Raw genomic sequence first — 19435 nt, forward strand, 5'->3', positions numbered from 1 at the left:
TACAGAGATGATCCAGTGTCTTGTTCTGAGAACATGGTCAGGTCATTGACCAAGGCCTTCAGCAAGTCAGGTTCAACCCACAAAAGGTACAGAAGTTAAGGTCCTCCAAAGTCATTCTCTTAGCACTGATTCTGGGCCCTCTGGAAGGACAAGAGAGGCTCCTCACCCCTTACCCCACCCGATGCCCACCATCCTGAGCTCGGCAGGACCCCATCTGTTCAGGCTCCTTGAAGCAGTCTTCCCTGGCCTCCAGCTGCTGGCCTCCCTCCACACACCAGGATGCTAGGAGGGAAGGACAAACCTTGTGAAGCAGACAGGAACACAAGTTTCAAGGTTGATGACAATTGTCCAAGGTCTCTGGGCAAGTCAGCAGCAGGGCTGGCCTGGACTCCATCTTCTGATTCTAGCCTGGGCTCCTTCCCGTGCCCCTGTACAAGGTCCATGGCCAGGGCTAGAAGAGGAAGTAGGAGTCCTCAGTCAGGCCAGCAGACAGCAAACACCTAGCCATGTCCTCAGTGAACGCAGGTGAGCCACAGACTAATGTGAAGGGCTTTCTCCGGCAGCAGGCTACTAGCTCATCAACCAGTTCCTGGCCCAGGCGCCCAAAGTGGGTCTTCTCACGGTAGCTCCAGGGAAGCTGCTCTGGGGAGACCTCCTGGGAAGACAAGAAAGCAATCATGACTTCTGGGGTTCTCAGTGTTCATCCAGCCAGCTCTCTTCCTCCATTGTGGGAAATGGTAGAAAACCCTTCACTAGAAGCAGCTCCTAGTTCCTGGGGCTAGGGAGCCAGGATGGAGAGGGCCCTGGAGAGAGGGTCCGAACAACTGCCATGCTGAGTTACTAACCTCTGAGCTATGAGATGAAGGCCTGGGCTGTGGAAAGCCATGGCCCTGCCAGCAAGAGTAACACCACAGCCCCGTGGGGACCGAGGAGCAGGGGCTCCTAGTGTCCCACATGCTTTCAGACCTTGTAGCCTCACCCCAAGGAGTCTGGATGACTTCCATGTCCTCTAGTGCTGTCAAGGGGCATTCTCTGACGATGTGAGTCTTCCCACGCTCCCCCAAACACTCTCCCTACCTGGTAGAACCTTGAGGGCAGAGTCGACAGATCTCACCAGCCTCATCTCTCCTTCCCACTTCCTGATTCTCCCCAGTTGTGCACCCCAAGAATCACTGAGTCTGGTTACTCCTCAGCTGTGGCAGAGCCCCTTAAACAATGATAGACAGGTAGGTGCTGTGACGGCAGAAGCCGGGCTGTGAAACACTAGCAGCACTTGGGGCTCTGAGCCTGCAGGATGGACTTCCACCTCAGCAGATCCAGGAAGGGTGAGCAGGTGTCGGGAAAGGAAGGGGAAACAGCACATCTGGTGTGGGGCAGCAGGAACAAAGGTTAGCTGCCAGAAAAGCACAGGACCACTGTACCTGCAAGCTCAGGATCACTGTACCTGCAAGCTTAGGACCACTGTACCTGCAAGCTCAGGACCATTGTACCTGCAAGCTCAGGACCATTGTACCTGCAAGCTCAGGACCACTGTACCTGCAAGCTCAGGACCACTGTACCTGCAAGCTCAGGACCACTGTACCTGCAAGCTCAGGACCACTGTACCTGCAAGCTCAGGACCACTGTACCTGCGAGCTCAGGACCACTGTACCTGCAAGCTCAGGACCACTGTACCTGCGAGCTCAGGACCACTGTACCTGCGAGCTCAGGACCACTGTACCTGTGAGCTCAGGACCACTGTACCTGCGAGCTCAGGACCACTGGACCTGCAAGCTCAGGACCACTGGACCTGCAAGCTCAGGACCACTGGACCTGCAAGCTCAGGACCACTGGACCTGCAAGCTCAGGACCACTGGACCTGCAAGCTCAGGACCACTGGACCTGCAAGCTCAGGACCACTGGACCTGCGAGCTTGACAGTGACACTGGGACACAGCATTAGGGAAGGCCTCACAGCAGGCCAGGAGATGGAGCTCCCAAGGTCAATAGGCCAGTGGGCTTGGGAAGTCCTGAGAACAGTGGGAGCCAGGGAAGGGCTGGGAGGAAGGCAGTGCAGAATGAAGGGCAAGTTGGCAGGAGGCGGCAGGAGGCAGGGAGACCTGAAGATGCTGTCGCCAGGCTCAGGCAAGGAAAAAAGCAGCCTGAGTGGCAGGTGGGTGCAGGTGGGTGAGCAGAGCTACCATAGTCACCCCTTACCCCTGTCCAAGCTAAAATGCTACCTCTTTCCTGCAACACTCCTGACCTCACTTGCCCTCCCTGCTGGCCAGCAATCAGCATGGATGTGTGCTACCGGTGGACACGAAGAGAATGGCCTCTGGGCAGGACCAGCTGGGCTGGTACCCAGGTCTCGGTTACTGCTACCCTGTTACTTCAGCTCTATATCTGTAAAGGAGACAGGATGGCAGTACAAGCCTCAGGAGACTGTAGTGGGGACTGATGTGCTCTGAATGGTACAGAGACTTGTTCAAAGAAGAGCAGTATCCTGGTCAGTTTTGTCACCTCATTAAGCTGGAGTCATCTGAGAAGACGGACCCTCAGGTGAGTAAATGCCTCGAGATCAGACTGGCCACAGCAAACCTGTGGAGCACATCCTCTCATCCTGTCTTTTTTCATTTTTTTTTTAATGAGACAGGGTCTCCCTATGCCTAGGCCTTGGCTCTATGTTCTAGGTCTTGGCTGGCCTAGAACTCACTATGTAGACTAGGCTGGCTTCAAACTCATAGGGATCTGCCTGCTTCAGTTTCTCAAGGGCTGGGATTAGGGTGTGTGCCATCACACCAGCTCATTTTCTTAGTTGACGATTGATGTGAAAGGGTCCAGCTCACTATGGGTGGTGCCATCCCTGAGCAGGGCCCTGGGGTACAGAAGAAAGTAAACTGAACAAGCCAGGAAGAAGCATTCCTTCAAGGTCTCTGCTTTGGTTCCTGTCTTGGGATCAGGCTTCAGCCATGACTTCCATTCCAGATGGACTACAGCTGAAGGCTGAAACAAACCCTTATTCCCAAGCTGCTTGGTCAGGGTCTTTATCAGCAAGAGAAGACAGTTAAGACACAGCAACGACCAGCTGTCCCTGTGGACAGGTGGGTGCCTCGAGGACAGGACGTATCTGACCTTCATTTGTGTCCCCAGCATCTCATTTGGTTGAGGACAGAGGAAACGAGGGCTAGCCGGCAGCCAGGTGAGCTTGCCAGGTGCCCGTGTCCTGTTCCCCTTCCTGGCCTGCGCTTTTGTGGGGCTGCTGTGCTGTGGGCCTGCGGCCTTCCCTCATCCCCTCAGCTGCACACCAGCCTCCTGCTTCATGCCCTGCCTTGGGCACTTCCTGCTGCTGTTAATGTTCCCCAAACAGACCCTCCCAAGTGCATGTCAGAGAGCTTTCCACCTGTGGACAGGTCTGAAGAGCCCAGCTCTGCAAAGCTCTGCAGGGAGAGCAATCCAGTTTCCTAGCCCCAGACGTAAGGTTGAGGATCATATAAACTGCCAGAGATTTTCCAGAAATGTCTCAAAAAGGAAACTGCAGTACAGGACTATATGGCTGACCTTCAAGCACAAGGAAATGGGAGGTAGGCGGGGTGGAACCCCATCCTAGGGAGGATAGGAAGGAGCAAGCCCAGACCCTTAAGAAAGCAGGAGACAGTGGCGATGGAAGGCCTGGCCTGAGATAGGGCATGCTGTGGCAGGAGTGGGGGATGGGGACACAGGACGCAGGACGCAGGTGCCTTCTGGCTAGAGTACCTGCAGCTCTCCGAGTGGCTGTTCTGCTGCTGTGTGGAGGAACAGATGGAGGTGGCAGAGACCTCACTGAAGGCACTGCCAGTCAGTCTTGATGGAGCTCCTACTCTGAGCCTGGCCTCATGCTAAGCATCATGGGGAGTATGTGAGGCCACATCCTCAGCCCCAAACACCTGAACAGGGCTGCTGCTGCTGCCTTTGCCCCACATTCAGGTCCCAGCCCACACAAGTGATCCCAGGAGGTCGACAGCTGTAAACTGGAGCTCAGGAGTATGAAGCATGGGGCCCAGGCCCGACTCCCCCAGTTTGCAGCATGCCCCTTTCCCAGCACCTCTGTAAGCTTTCTTCCTCCTCTGTGACGGACTTGGTAATGCCTACTTTCCACACGGAGCACCTGGCATACTAATATAGCACAGGGCACAGAGACTGCAGCCAGGCCTCAGGACAGCACAAAGGAAATGCAGCTTCTAGGGGAGGAAGTCCTCACCCTGGGCTCACCTGACTGAGGACAAAGAAGGTTCGCACGTTCCAGAACCTGGCCTGTTCCTGGAGGAAGGTCTTCAGGTAGATGTTCTCGAAGGTCTTGAAGCAGCCAACCAAGGTGACCAAGGTCTCATCATCTGCATTGTCTGTGATGCTCTGCAGGATGGGCACCATAGGGGCCAGGCCTGTGCCGGCTGCCAGCATGAGGAGTTCACCGTACTAGAGAGAGTGGACAGAACAGTGCATGGTGGGGTCTCACCCACTACCCATCGACGGGTCTTTCCTTGGCTAAGCTGGGCAGCAATGCCTTTCTCAAGGGTCCCACCCATCTACCCCAGTGCAGGAAGTCACCTGGTTTGTGAGCAGCAGGCAAGGCCCGAAAAACACAAGTTAGGGGATTCTGAGGCTCCTACACTGTAGCTCAACCTGAAAGAGGCTTGGCTGCCTTTAACACTTCCCCACACGGACTCTGCTTACATGTTTGTGCTAGCAAGGAACTCACTACCTCCCAAAGCCACTTCCTCTCCTACCAAAGCCTTCCCCTCCCAACTCCATCGCAGCCTGCGCTCTGGACTGCCTCCTCTGACCCTGGGGAGCTCTGCAAAGGTCTTAGGATCCCAGTCTAGAACCCCAAGTCTCTCTTCTCTGAATCAAATGAAGTGATGTATACATGTACCTAGCCTGGCACTGTAAGGTAAGTTCCTGCCCAAGAGACCTAGTACCACCAACCTCCTCGGTGAGCCCATGTCCTGTTTCTAGGTTTCTTTAAAAAAGGGCAGGCCTTTTCAAAGTCAGTTTCCTTCCTTCCTTCCTTCCTTCCTTCCTTCCTTCCTTCCTTCCTTCCTTCCTTTCTCTCTTTCTTTCTTCTCATTTGTTTGTTTTTGGTTTTTTTTCAAGGCATATTTTCTCTTTGTAGCCCGGGCTGTTCCTGGAACTCACTCAGTAAACCAGGCTGGCCTTTAAACTCAAGAGCTCCGCCTGCCTCTGCCTCCTGAGTGCTGGGATTAAAGGCGTGCGTCACCACCGCCAGGTTCTCAAAGTCAGTTTCTTAAAGGTCAGTGCCTGACCCACACAGGAAATTGCCTACCTTTTTCATTCTAGAGATTAGACTTGTGTGTATAGATCCCAACCATGTGATCAGGCAAGCTATTGTCCTAATCTGAGCCTCAATTTCTTCACTGGTGGAAAACAATAATTAGAGAATTTTCCCAAAATAGCTCCTCTCTCAGAACCACCATGAGGTAACTTGGAGGCCCAGTATGGAGTTGAGGTTTAATCATTTCAGCTCTCCCCCTGGTTAAGCCTGAGATCCTGGGCTGGGTCACCTCGTCCTGCAACCATGGTGCCTCCAGCCTCCGGGTCTTTGACCCACCTCACCCTCCTTTTCTCTCATCCTCGCTCAGGTTGTGTTCTGGGAAGCCTTCCCTGAGCAGTGCTGGGGTGGGGGCTCTTCCTTTCTGCCCCCCTAGTGCCTTGAGCCTCCCTCACACAACACTGGTAAATACTGTTGTTTCCTCCTGGACGGACGCTAGTGTCTGCCTGTGGCATGAAGGCACAGACAGACATTGTATGGCTGATTTAACGAGACAGCTATAGAGCAGACCTGGCAAGGGATAGGTACCCGAGCCCTCTCAGGGAGCGCAGCCGACCCTGGCAAAGCTTTGGTGGCCAATATGAACATGGGGCACTGCCCCTGCCCCTTTGCTGCTGGACCTGGGTGAGAAACAAAAGGCTCCGACGTGCCCAGGATGCAGGCCACAGGCCCTGGGGGCTCCCTCATGGGAAAGGTGGTCTGAGGGCCGTTTGCTCCAAACTAGGAAAAGAGACAACATCCACACCCGGCTCTCAGGGTCTGGGGGACACAGAATGCAGGGATGACTGTGGATAATACCAGAACAGTGCTGGAGAGTGATAACATATGCACCTTCATGTGTAAAATGGGAGCGAATCACCCGCAGGCTGCCGTGAGGGCTGAGTGAGCCACCACGGGCAAGTGTTAGGGCAGAGCCTGCACAGAGGGTGAACCACACGTGGGTTTGGAAGTATGCATGGGGGTATGTGTTTCCTGTGATTGTGGGGGTGGAGCCTGGACCCTACAAGTGCTAGGCAAGCGGGCTACACTGAGCTACATCCCAGTGCTGATAGAGCTGGTATCGTGATGCTCATATACACATGTGCGTGTACATGTTTGTACATACTCCGTGTGGGGGAGAAGGTTTGGAAGTGAGGACATGAGGCTGGCATCCCGGGGAGATGGTTTGCAGGTGCACTCTTCTTTCTGTCTGTCTCTGACGTTTTTTTTTTTTTTTTTTTTTTTTTTTTGGATTAGAGAACATGTTTTGCATTTATAATAAGGGAAAATACAATAAAAGCTATTTTTAAATTAAACAAAAAGAATGGCAAGGCAAGCATGATTCATTACTTCCCACTTGTTTTGGTTTTCCTTTGTTTTCCTAATTATAAAGGTAATAGGTGCTCATTCCAGATAATTTGGAAAGTATAATGAAGCAAATGAAAATTGCTCATAATTCCCCCACCCCAACCTGCTAACATTTCATACATTTTCCATATGCATTTTTTTCTGTGCATCTTAAGTTAGTTTCCCTACTGGGTGTATATTGTTTTGTGCCTAGTACTTGTTACTTGCTTTTATAACATAAGTGTAGAGCATCATTAAAAATATAACTTCAAAGTCTAGAATGTTCTATCAAGTATCTGTAACTCAGTGTACTTAACTGTTTCCTTTGTTGGATACTTGGTCGCCTCTGTCTTTTGTTATTATAAATAAGAACGCCACTAACGCATGTGAAAGAAGCAGTTTGATTTTTTTTTTTTTCTCTCTTTGTAATAGACTTCCAGAAATGGAATTACTGGGTCAAAGGATTCTCAAGACTCTTGATACATACTACTGGAATTCTTCCCAGGCATGAGACAGCTAAAGAGAAATGACCAGTTCTTTCTGGGAAAGCTGGACAGAGATCCAAGCCTGCCGTGGAGATGAGGACAAGAGACTTCCAATCTAGAAGTACTCAGCTCTCAGCAGTGAGTGTAGGCTGTATTCAGCTTCCTGAGAAGCTGATGAAACTTACTGAAGCAGCAGATGAGAGTCAGAGGGCATTGGGGTCCTGAACCCCAAGTACTCAAGCCTGATTTCCTGAGGCACAGGCAGCCATCAACAGTTTCAGAGTCAAGTGGGCAGTTTTGTTTCCTAGGGCCTGTCTATCCCCTCCCTTGTCTAAGTCCAACACTGCTCTGGGCATTGGGTTTATGCAGTGGAAGAACAGCGCAGTGTGCTTCTATAGCCTGGAACAGGGAACTCACAGGAGACAGACCTGGCGAAGCTCCTCAGGACTGAAGGACTGACCTTGTTTGGTTCATATAAGAAGCTTCCGAAAGGCCCTCTCCAGAAAGCTGTGTCTCCTGTTCTCCAGGACTCCACATACCGGGACATCAGCCCGGTCTGATAGCACTTGAAGCAAACACAGGGAACAGTCAGTGGACGGGGCACGTTCTCTGCACAAACCTCCCCAGCCAGCACCTGGAGTTCCTTCTAAACGCTCAGGGTCTCCTGAGGGGCTCAGGTTGTCTTCCTCTGCACCCTACCTGCTGGAGCTGCCATCTACCCACACAAGGTGGCTGGTAAGGCTGAGATGAGACTCCAGTGGACCTACCAACTTCAAGGTCTCACATCCAAATGCCCGAGGAGACCATGCAGGGGACGCAGCCCAACAAAGAACTGGGTAGTTACTAAAGGCAACTAACACTCAGTGTCAGAAAGACAGCAGTCTGCCAAGGGGTGGTCCTTCTTACAGGGAAGCTATTTTGCAGGTGCTAGTCGAGTTTGTGGGGCAGATGTCGCCAGATCTTAGGAGTCTTCCAAGAAATGCAGGAGATTCATATTTTTACTGAAAACCTTGCCACTTCTGAAATGTCAGCAATAAACTCATAATTCTGTAATCCTGGGCAGGCTAAAGCCAAGTACATTTGTACACTGTCTCTGGCTCATTCTATACCACCTCCTGGTGGGATGACTACTATGTGAGGGAGCTGTCTATACTGCCTGTCTGCTCTGTTCTGAGCACCATGCTGGGGTAGAGGGTACACAGTTAGACCTGAAACACCATGAAGACACCCAGTGCCTGAACCATGAACATAGCAATAAATATTCCTTATCCAGTCAGGCCTCCTCTGAAAGGGCTCAAAGTATGGGAAGGATGTATATAGACATCTCAGACATAAACAAGGTAGATACTGCCTCACACTCCACAAAGAGGAACCCTGCTGAGCCCATGCAGTGAGATAAAGCTGGCCTTCTTGGAGGTGGAGATGCTTGAGCTGGGGCAAACTGGATTCCTGGGCATCTGCAACAGAATGGTCAACAGCATAGAGCCCAGGCCTTCTCAAGAACAGATGAGCACGCAGGGATAGGGTCAGGGCAACAGTGAGGGACCAAACTGCAAGGGTGGCCGGGATGACCCCAGGCTGGAAGGAGAGACCAGATTTGGTGGTCAGACCTGCCTTTGAGCATCCACAGCCACCCTGACACCATCTGCATGAGGCACTGCAGTGGACTAGCCGGCACAGGAAGTCCCTGCTCACCTGGGAGGGGCCCGGGAGGGAGGGGCCTTACTGCAAGCTGTGTAGGAGCACACTTTGGTTTCTGGGCCCAATTTGGGGAAAGTAATTATCTCAGCTATGGGGGGCTACAGAGATGGTTCAGCAGTTCAGAGCACTGGCTACTCTTCCAGAGGACCTGGGTTTCCAGCACCCACATGGTGGCTCACAACTGGCTGTAACTCCAGTTCCAGGGAACCAGACACTTAGACATACACACAGACAAAACGCCCAAACACATAAAGGAACAAGCAAGCAAACAGAATCCCAGCTACGGCCCTAGATGCCCCAGGACAGGACAACACCGGAGAAGGTGAGCCTGGCTTGGAGTAACCATTCAACAGAGACTAACCCAGGTTCAGTTTCTTCATCACTAAAGTGAGGATAATACGGTCTTCTGAGGTCATGAGTTGAAATGAGAAAATGTGAACAGAGTTACAAGCAGTGTAATCAGTGCCCAGCAGGAGCCTCTAAAAGAAACCTTCCTTCATTTCCTTGAGGGAAAGTCAACCCACAAATTCCCACAGCCTTCCCAATTTGCAAAGACATTTCCAGCTCTTCCCAGCCAGTGGCTTAGGGATAATGAGATACCTCTCCGAAGGAGAAAATCAGCCTTGCAGCTGGGAGGGATCCAGCTGCTCTGGAGGACTGTCTCCAGGCTTATCCTCTCAGCAGAAGCACCCTAGACAAGCAGCGCAGGGAAGCAGGCCATTTGGAGAGGATTTGTGGAATCTCCCAGACAAACAGTAGCGTGCAGAAGGGAGCTCGTCCAGGCTTATGTGGGAAGGAATAAACATTCGGCTCTACAGACAGGCAGGGAAGCAGGAGCCCAAGGCGGCCGGAGGCCTCAGAGTCAGGGGCTTGCTTACCCACAGCGCTCCTTCCTCCCTTTCCACCTTGGTCCTCAGCCTGCTGACCAGTGAACCAGGACGACACAACCGTGTAAGGAGGCTTAGCTATGAAATCTGTCCTTCAGTATTGATGCTCCCTATTCCACGAGGGAAATGCTCTCACTTGCAGGCATGGCAGACCTGTGGCCTGTGGTCACAAGAAGCTAAGGACAGTTATGAACGTGGCCTGACACTAGATCGAAAACTTATTTTAAAACATCATTAGTGTTTTTGTTTTGGGGTTTGTTTGTTGATTCAATTGTTCTGGAGCATGAACTTTGTAGATGGCAGCATGGTGTTGCCAGGCTGGACATGCCTGGCAGAGCTACAACAGGTTGAAGCGCACAAAGCTGGACTTGCTGCAAGCCAAATGTCAGAGGGTCAGTGGGTCCATGAAAAGCAATCTACTTAGTTTCTTCACGCTAGGCCTCCATGACTGTAATTTATTGCTAAGATCTTGGGTCTCCAGGGCCTTTTGTATCCAATCCATTTCACTCATCTCTGACAATTCTTCCACTAGCCCAGCTGCCCCACAGGCATCCTCTTCCACCACTTGGGCTGAATACAGTCCCCAGAAGACCTGTTTCCTGTCACCCTTCCCTGTCTGGCTACAGGCGCTGTCAGCCTAGAGCGCCATTCCCTGGCACCACCAATCCACACTCCGCCTTCAAGGCCTACTCCCAGAGACAGGATGTCAGGTTAGTTCTGTCTGAAGGGTCTTCGGGGCAGTTTTCTCTTCTGGCATCCCGCCCCCTTCTGTGCCTGGATGAATGCCTTTCCCAATTCATGCAACTTCTGCGACGCTGCTCCCAGCTCTCAGAGCTTTCTCCCCTTATTTCTCTTGTTTCTCAAACACAGAGTATCTACCAGGAAGCTGGGTCCGAGTCCCTTGTATGCCAGTTGCCCTGACTTGGGCCAGGCCTCCTCTGTCATGACTAGATCATGCTGCATTGTCTTGAGGTGATAGATCACTCTGTCCTGGGCTTGGTCCCTCCAGGTCATGCTGGACCGCTGTGCCAGCACACACGGGTGCAGGGACTTGCTCCTGCTGCATCTCAGCTCAGTATTCTCTTTCCATCGACTGGTGGAAGGTGATCAGACACAGCTTTCCTAAAATCTCCCAATAACACGCCCTCCGGAACGGCCAGCAGCACTCTCCTTAGAAATGGAGAGGGAAGAGGTCTCCTAGCTATTTATCCTTCAAGTCAGCCTATTCTCATGCCAACTAATAGACCGGAACCCCTCCACCCAATCAAGCTAGAGGGGGAGGTCCAAGTCCATAGCCCTTACAGAATCCTCACCAAGAATCAACTCACCTTGATTAAAACATCAAAGTAGCCTTCCGCAGTGACGGGGCTGATGGGAGTATAGGCTCTCTGAATTTCCAAGCCATTGACTATACCTCTGGGAAGGAGAAGCACACAGACAGTAGGTAGTCAGTCGTTTAACAGACTCTTACCAGGCACTTCCTCGGCCAGGCTAAGGGACACAGAGGTGGGATCCAGTCCCTCGCAGAGGTCCTCACCCAGGGACAGGTAAGGAACAGCAGATGGAAGGGCACTGAGCTCACCACTACCCATGCTACTTGTGAGACCTGGGCAGGTCACTTAATCCCTCAGCAGCATCTCCTGAGAAGCAGGAGTAGCCATTTAGGTCCTGGTTGTGTGCTTCACTGGAGTCACACAGAATAGTATGTCAAAAAGAACACTGATTTAAAAAAAACTGCACTGATGGTGTGAGCAGTTTGTGGGACATTCCTGCGGTTTCCTGACTTCTTCACTACAAAACAACACAGATTAAAAACAACTGCTAAGATTTATGAAACATGACCATAGACCAGCAAGTATCAGAACTGGAAGAGTCTTCCCAGGGGCTTGAAGCCAAAGCCCTGTCAATGTATAACTTGTCTTTACAATGTTACCAACAATGGGGTCTGGAGAGCAATCATGAATTGTGATAATAGTTATGAGGTATGAATGTCTGTTGCGTACCAGGCATATTATATGCACAGTTGTATTTAAAATAACAACCTAGGGCTGGAGAAATGGCTCAGAGGTTAAGAGCACTCACTGCTCTTGCAGAGGACCTGTTTGGATCTCAGGACCTATATCAGACGGCTCACAACTGCCAGTAACTCTAGTTTCAGGGGATCTGATACCTTCGTCTGACCTCCATGGACACTGCACACATGATGCACAGGCATTCACTCAAGCACACATGTATACATATAAAATAAAAATAAACAAGTCTTAAAAAAAAATCCAGAGCTAGGTGTGGTGGCGCACGCCTTTAATCCCAGCACTCAAGAGGCAGAAGCAGGCGGATCTCTGTGACTTCAAGTCCAGCCTGGACTACAGAGTGAGATCCAGGACAGGCACCAAAAACTACACAGAGAAACCCTGTCTTGAAAAACAAAAGCAAAACCAACCAAACCAACAAAAAATCCCGAACGCAATGCTAAGTAAGAGAAGGAAAGCCACATGCACAGCTGGCATTTACTGAGGCTCCAACTCCAAGTTCGGTCCTGCTCCTCCAAGTATTCAGGGAGCCGAGTGTGGCGGTGCACCCTTTAGTCCCAGCACTTGGGCGGCTGAGGCAGAAAAAGCATGAGTTTGAGGCTGGCCTGGCATACATAATGACCTTGAAAAAACAAGCCAAAATAAAAAACAGAACCCAAAACCAAACAGTGACAGAAATCCTGACAACTTACTTCCCAGGAATACCCAAACACTTAGCCTAACTGTATGCACAACATTCTGCCCTGGTGTCTACAAAGATTGCAAGGCCCTGTCCAAGGGCATCAAATGCAGGGGCTAGACAGAATGTAAGACACGTTTTTTTTTTTTTTTTTTTTTTGGTTTTTCGAGACAGGGTTTCTCTGTGTAGCTTTGCGCCTTTCCTGGAACTCGCTTTGGAGACCAGGCTGGCCTCGAACTCACAGAGATCCGCCTGCCTCTGCCTCCCGAGTGCTGGGATTAAAGGCGTGCGCCACCACCGCCCGGCAAGACACGTTTTGAGATATACCCAGAAACCAAGAGTGGAACAGACCATGGCTCAGACGTGAAGCACAGGACACCACCTCCTGCAGGTAAAGGCTGATGTGTCTGAGAGCACTGTGAGCACTGTCCTCTGTGAACTCGGGAGTCTGCTGGAGTCAGGTACTGAGGCATGAGCAGGCCAGTGACAGGTGGGGCCAGGCAGAGGGAACAGGCCAGGCTGGACAGAGGCAGGCAAGTCAGGAACTGGTAACTAGAGCACATGTGCAGTAGGGAAGGGAGGGCCTGACAGGAAGGGAGGACCTGGCAGGAAAGGAGGTTGGGTAGCCATGGAGTAGAGTGTCATTATGGAAGCAATGAGGAGCACCAGAACATGTCTTAATGAGTGACATGGTCAGACATATTAGGAATGTCACTGGGGGGTAGAGAGAATGGAGGGGAGTCAGCCTAGAAGTTGGGTGTCCTGGCCACTCCAATTCATGGATGGAGAGTTGCATAGCATTGTAACCTACACTGTGGCTTCTCCTGCCAACTCTTTTCCATACCAGGGGCTGGTGTGAGTTAGGTGGCCAGTCTGGCCAGCAGGAAGCTCTCTTTCTCGTTCCCTCCCATGTCTTTTGATCATGTGTTGTTTGGTTTTTTGCTTTGTTTGTTTGTTGGCTCCTTCTCTTCTTTTTTTTTTTTTTTTTTTTTTTTTTTTTTTTTTTTTTTTTTTTTTTTGGTTTTTTCGAGACAGGGTTTCTCTGTGTAGCTTTGCGCCTTTCCTGGGACTCACTTGGTAGCCCAGGCTGGCCTTGAACTCACAGAGATCCGCCTGGCTCTGCCTCCCGAGTGCTGGGATTAAAGGCGTGCGCCACCACCGCCCAGCTGCTCCTTCTCTTCTTGCCAACCTCATAAGCTCCAGCACTCTCGGGGTTCAGATCTATGCCCTTTGTTCTTCCCACATATGCACATGCTCCTGCATACTGTTTGGGTGTGTGATGACATCTTCCAGACCTGCGTTTGCAGTACTGATCTTTCTGCTGAGCCACACATACCCACAAATGGCTGTCTGAAAGACATGTCTCCCTGGCATGGTGGGGATGGGTCAGGTTGGAGACCCACAGCAGTTCAGAAGGAAGCTCAGAGCAGGACTCTCAGAGGAGAGGACACTAATGTAGCTCAGCAGCCAGGCTGTCTGGGCTGGAATCTGGCTTCCACTACTTGGTAGTTGTGTGATACTGGGAAACTTTTTTGTTGGCTTGCTTGAGTTTTCTTTTATTATTACTGTTTTTGAGACAAGATATCATATAGCCCAGGAGAGGCTCAAACTTGAGATGTAGTTGAGGCTGACCTTAAACTCTTAATTCTCCTGCCTCTACCGCTTAAATGTTCAAGTTCTTTACTCTCTTGTGTCCTTTCCATCATCCGATACTAATTACACTAGCTCCAAAGATAGACTTCTTGCTTTCAAATCCTGATCCAACACTTCCTGTGTGACCCTGAGCAAGTTCCTGAACCTCTCTGACTTCGGTGTCCTCTGGGGATGATAATGGCACCTACCAGCCAGGATTTTGTGAAAGGTTAAATGAGTTCATGAATGTGAGTAGACAGAACTGTGCCTTGGCTAGTAAGAGCTGTGCCTTGGCTAGTAAGAGCTGTGCCTTGGCTAGTAAGAGCTGTGCCTTGGCTAGTAATTGATATTAAAGTACTGCTGTTATTATCTATCACAAAAACACCTTACTGCGCTCCATGTCAAGGACCCTGAGTCACACACTCCTGTGTCTATTCTGAAGATGGCAAACAAGGGCTTAAGAAAGGCCAAGCAAGCTGCCCCAGGCTACTCATCTGGTCAGTGGCAAAGCAGGGAGCAGGCGATGGTCCTCCCTCTGTCGGAGTGTACCGTAGGATGAGGTGCTGCCCAGGATGCAGGCCGAGCTGACTGTTCCCAGGGAGTGTAAACCGGACACAATAGGTGTCTTTGGTGAGTTTCTCCACGGCACTGATGTGGAAGGCCAGGAAGGTCTCTGGACTCAGCTTGGTGGAGCAGCCCTGCAACAGGAAAAGACTTGACTTCTGGAGCTCAGGCCTAAGGGACATACATCCTCGCCACTTTCACCGGTGGGGGCCATCTCTTGATGTGACAGAGTTGGCCCTACCTTGCTTCCCCTTTATGCACAGCACATGGGGTTTACCCTGCTTTTAAGCTTTCTGTGGCTCTCCACAACCCCAGGACCAAGCACAGGCTCCTTAGCCTACACTCAAGGGAGCAGTGGACAACCACAAGCTTCATTTATCTGCCACAGAACAGATGGCAGATTTCCATTCCTCCTCCCAAGGCCACCTGTCACTGCCCACCTCAAGGTCTTATTTAAGTTCAAGTTGTATCCTCTACACAAAACACTTACCCCAGTGTACTAAACACCTGCTCATCCTTCAGACCTGTTAAGTTCCAGATCTGGAGAGCTGAAAAACCGATGGAGCCTTAGAGATGATCCAAGCCAATATCCTTGTATCACATTTGGGGAAACTGAGGCCGATGGCAGTAGCTTATGAAAGGTCTCAGGTCTTGGATTTCAGAAGGAACACAGAGGTGAGTTGTCCTTTAAGGACAGAAGAGTTGTTGACACCAGAGATAAAGAATATGGCAGGGTTCCAAAGAAAATTCAGGCCCATGAGGCTAAGAGGGGTTTCCCTCTTACAGGCTTCGGAGAGAAAAGGGAGGTTCCCCCATCATGTAGTTGATGAGTAGCCCATAATACATGTGGGTGGTCAGGTTGTCTCTGACTCCTAGGAGGTAGGAAAAGGGGAAAGGTTCAGCCCTTCAGTTAACCTGTGTTCATAATATGTAACTGTCCTAAACTTACTATGCAGACCAGGTGGATCTGGAACGCAGAGATCCTCCTGCCTCTGCCTCCTAAGTGCTGCAATTAAAGGCATGTGCCACCACACCTGGTTCTCTCCTTTGTATGATGTTCATGCTTGGCTTACCTGAGAAAGGTTTGGGTGCAGCACTAAACTTGGATCTCAGTAACCAGTGTCTCAGCGTTGACAGGCTTGGTGTCCCACTCTCCATCTCAGCCCCCTTGAGCCAGGATGAACTAGGCTTCATCAGTCACAGTTGCTGAGAACTCTGTCACAGCTGCCTGTGGCTAAAGAACACTGAGCTGGAGTCAGGACACTGGGATTGATCAGGCTAGCTGCTATTTCTGGGCCTCGGTCTCCTATTATGTAAAGAGGCCATTCATCTGGTAGCATTAAAAGGTTATAGAGGTAAGATAAACTAGCATAACATAGGTGGTTGTTTTTGTGTGTGTGTGTGTGTATGTGTGTGCATGTGTGTGTGTGTGTGTGTGTGTGTGTGTGTGTGTGTGTGTGTGTGTGTGTTTTGAGACAGGATCTCATGTAGCTCAAACTGACCTGACTCACTACATGACCAAGGTTGACTTCGAATCCCCGATTCTCCTGCCTCTAGCTTCCAAGTGCTAGGATTAAAAGAGTGTGCCACCACAGAGCTTTGAATATGTATTTCATAAAATGTAAATTGCTATGGAAATGTAATCTATTATTATTACTTCATCACAATTTAAAAGACAAAGCTATTGGGTTGAAATATGCTGTTTTGCAACATCACTCAATTTTCTCTTATCACAGGTGAGTACAGCCACTATATACTAAACATGTAACTATTCATGAAATGTATGTTCTTTTTGAGGTGAGAAATGAAATCAGTAAACTCCAGGGAAAACTGAGTAACGATAGCACCCCTTATATACCTAGTCTGTATACTACCACATGTTAGTTTGCGCTTTTGAAGGCAAGGACTGTCTTGCTGACCACAAATCCTCAATAGCTCACAGGACCTGGCATATAAGAGTGTGGGGGTTTAAAAGAAAATGGTCCCCCAAGGGAGTGGCACTATGAGGAGGTATGGCCTTGTTGGAGGAAGTGTGTCACTGTGTGGGTGGGCTTTGAGGTGTCTTGCTCAGGGCTTCCCTCAATGTGACTGTCAGTTGACTTCCTGTTGCCTGCAAGATGTAGCACTCTCAGCTCCAGCCCCACGACTGCCTGTACACTGCCATGCTTCCCTTCATGATCATGATGGACTGAACCTCTGAAACTGTAAGCAAGTCACCCCAATTAAATGTTTTCTTTCTAAGAGTGGCCGCAGTCATGGTGTCTCTTTAAAGCAATAGTAAACCCTAACTAAGACAAACAGGTATTCAATGGATATCTGTTGAGTAAAATAATTATTAGGTTCTGTGCTAAACATTACAAACACCTGAGTCCATTTTGCAGAGGGGAAACTAAGGCTTCAAGAGGTTAAGGGGCTTCGATTAAATCCACATAGCTACTAATAGGTTGACTTCAGGTCTGGGACCTTGCTCCCCCGATCTATCTGCTTTCATTATCTACTTTTACTATCTACTTCTTTCTCTCCACGGTCCAGTCAAGGAAGGCTTCCCACAGCAGTGCACTGGGCAGACAGATACTGAGACTCTGGACTCCTCACCTGGGTCTCAGGTGGCTGCTTCCCACTCAGCAGGCTCCTGTCATTTCTGGCTCGGGCTGCTTCCCATCTTTCCAGGTCTCGGTAATAGAGGTCAAACACACAGGGTGAGCAGCCACTCCCGCAGCACTGGGAGGGCAAGGGCTCCATGGGCTTAAGCTTCAGCCAAGCTTCAGCATCCTTGTCCTCCCTCTCACCCATTGTCAGTGGGGCTGGGGCAACACGGACAAAGGGACAACCGGAATAGGCCAGGCTCTCCTTCGCTGTCAGCCTGGGAGAAGGAAAACGTGTGGGTTATCATCTGTCCTCCTCTGTCCCACACAAGCTCCTCAAGGCCTGCCAGGCTATAGGGACAGCGATGGCTCCACCAGGGATCTGCTGTCAGAAGGGACATACTTACTACTTACAGTGTGTGTGTGTGTGTGTGTGTGTGAAATAAATCTTAGCAGAGAAGGGGATTTGGCTTCAGAAAACCTTTTTCTACTGTACAAGAAGCTCTATGGCTTCAGTATGGTTCTGAGGCTGGGACACCAGGGAGAACAAGGTTGGTGTCTTACTCTCTTTCTGTATTCTCCTGCCCAACAACCTGGCACATGGAAAGCCCCTACTGACTGGTGAGTGGTCACTCGATGGTCTGGGAGCCAGGCACAGGATTAGGTGCTGGAATGCAATAGAGGTGAACAGGACACAGCCCCTGTCCTTGTGAATACTCAACATGGTGTGACACCCATTCAGTCAACCCATCTTGACAGCATGCTGTGTGTCAGCTACACGAGTGAATGAGGCCTCTTTATGCCAATTGCTCTTTGGGTTTCTGTGGGGGGGCGGTATTAAAACGAGACACGTGAGGGTTAGTCATACTGTCCTCTGCCTTATATCTGCCTTCACGGGGTTTAAATAATCCTAGTGTCTCAGCTATTTTGGAAATTGGTAGAGAAGCTGGTCACATCAATTACAATTTCTAAGACATGGTTCTTTCCCATCTGGGAGGCACAATTCCTGTTGCAGCCTCGGCCTGGATGCCTCTCCCTACTCTTCAGGCCTTGGCTGAAAAGGTCATCATCCTGCCTCAGAGGCCCATCCTGAGTGTCCTCCTTGTCATTACCAAGCACTTTATCTGTGCTAGTATGCCTTCATTTGTTTGTTTGGTTGGTTTTCTGAGACCAGGTTTCGCTATATAACAGTCCTGGCTGTCCTGGAACTCACTTTGTAGACCAGGCTGGCCTCGAACTCACAGAGATCCGCCTGCCTCTGCCTCCCTTGTGCTGGCATTAAAGGCACCACCACTGTCCGGCTCTGCATTCATTTGTTAAATATACACTGCTGTCAGGCAACTGCTCTAGCGGCCAGAGACACAGCACTTCTCTGTGCTCATAGGACAGTCATTAAACGAACAAAAAAGAATAGCAACCTTGACAGAGGTTAAATGAGAGAAAAAGACCTAAAGAAGTGGATAGGAAGCGTGTGTGTGTGTGTGTGTGTGTGTGTGTGCGTGTGTGTGTATGTGTGTATGTGGTGGTGTCACTGTTCACTGTAGTTCTCTCTCTCTCTCCTCTCCCCCACCCCGTGTGTGTGTGTGTGTGTGTGTGTGTGTGTGTGTGTGTGTGTGTTGTCACTGTTCACTGTAGTTCTCTCTCTCTCCTCTCCCCCACCCCGTGTGTGTGTGTGTGTGTGTGTGTGTGTGTGTGGTGGTGGTGTCACTGTTCACTGTAGTTCTCTCTCTCTCCTCTCCCCCACCCCCCAAACCTGAGTTCTACACGTTCACCCGGTGCCTAGCACAATACCCTCCCCCAGCCCCACAGCGGGGCGAGCCCCAAGCAGGTGCTGGGGGGAAGGAGCGGCTCCTTCCCGGAAGGCGCTGGGCCGAGCTGCAGGGCGAGCAGCCGGGGCCCGAGCTGCCCCGCGGGGAGCCTACCGCTCGCAGGCTCTGGAAGCCGCAGCCAAGCAAAGCGTGGGCGGCAGAAAGAGGGGTGGAGAGGAGGACACTTCCAGAGCCCACTCCCTGGACGCAGGGCCCGCTAAGCCATTCAACTCCTAATTTTACAGTGAGGGAGACCTTCAACCTCTAAATGTCTATATAGTGGTCAAGGACGTCCCAAGTAGAGGTTGGAGGTCCCGGGACTCCTGTGGTCCCTACGCAGGGAACACCACCACTCTACCCACCTGCAAGTTCCCTCCCTGTGAGGTACCTCAGAAACCCAGAGCAGAGAGGGCTTTGCAGGTTCCACCTATAAG

General features: G+C 50.7%; 1 protein-coding gene across 1 annotated transcript; it reads right to left on the bottom strand.

Moving 5' to 3' along the window:
• LOC128096249 (NADH-cytochrome b5 reductase-like) lies at positions 1–19420 on the bottom strand. The gene is made up of 7 exons (XM_052715591.1): positions 19364–19420; positions 17204–17471; positions 14594–14742; positions 11032–11119; positions 7576–7680; positions 4227–4430; positions 1–655 (listed from the first exon to the last, which is right to left on the bottom strand). The coding sequence occupies exons 2-7, from the start codon at positions 17399–17401 to the stop codon at positions 452–454; spliced, it is 948 nt and encodes a 315-aa protein (XP_052571551.1). The 5' UTR covers positions 17402–17471; positions 19364–19420; the 3' UTR covers positions 1–451.
• Positions 19421–19435: the final 15 nt, after the last annotated feature.

Source organism: Peromyscus californicus, unplaced genomic scaffold (assembly GCF_007827085.1).
Source record: "Peromyscus californicus insignis strain IS unplaced genomic scaffold, ASM782708v3 Scaffold_5__1_contigs__length_169319896, whole genome shotgun sequence".
In the NCBI taxonomy this organism is placed as follows: domain Eukaryota; kingdom Metazoa; phylum Chordata; class Mammalia; order Rodentia; family Cricetidae; genus Peromyscus; species Peromyscus californicus.

Coding starts and splice junctions, on each gene's coding strand:
- LOC128096249 (XM_052715591.1), bottom strand. CDS start 17,401: ATGGGTGAGAGGGAGGACAAGGATGCTGAAGCTTGGCTGAAGCTTAAG. Junction 7,681..11,031: donor ACTTTGATGTTTTAATCAAG/GTGAGTTGATTC, acceptor GTTTGCTTCAAG/TGCTATCAGACCGGGCTGAT. Junction 4,431..7,575: donor TCTTATATGAACCAAACAAG/GTCAGTCCTTCA, acceptor CACTCTCTCTAG/TACGGTGAACTCCTCATGCT.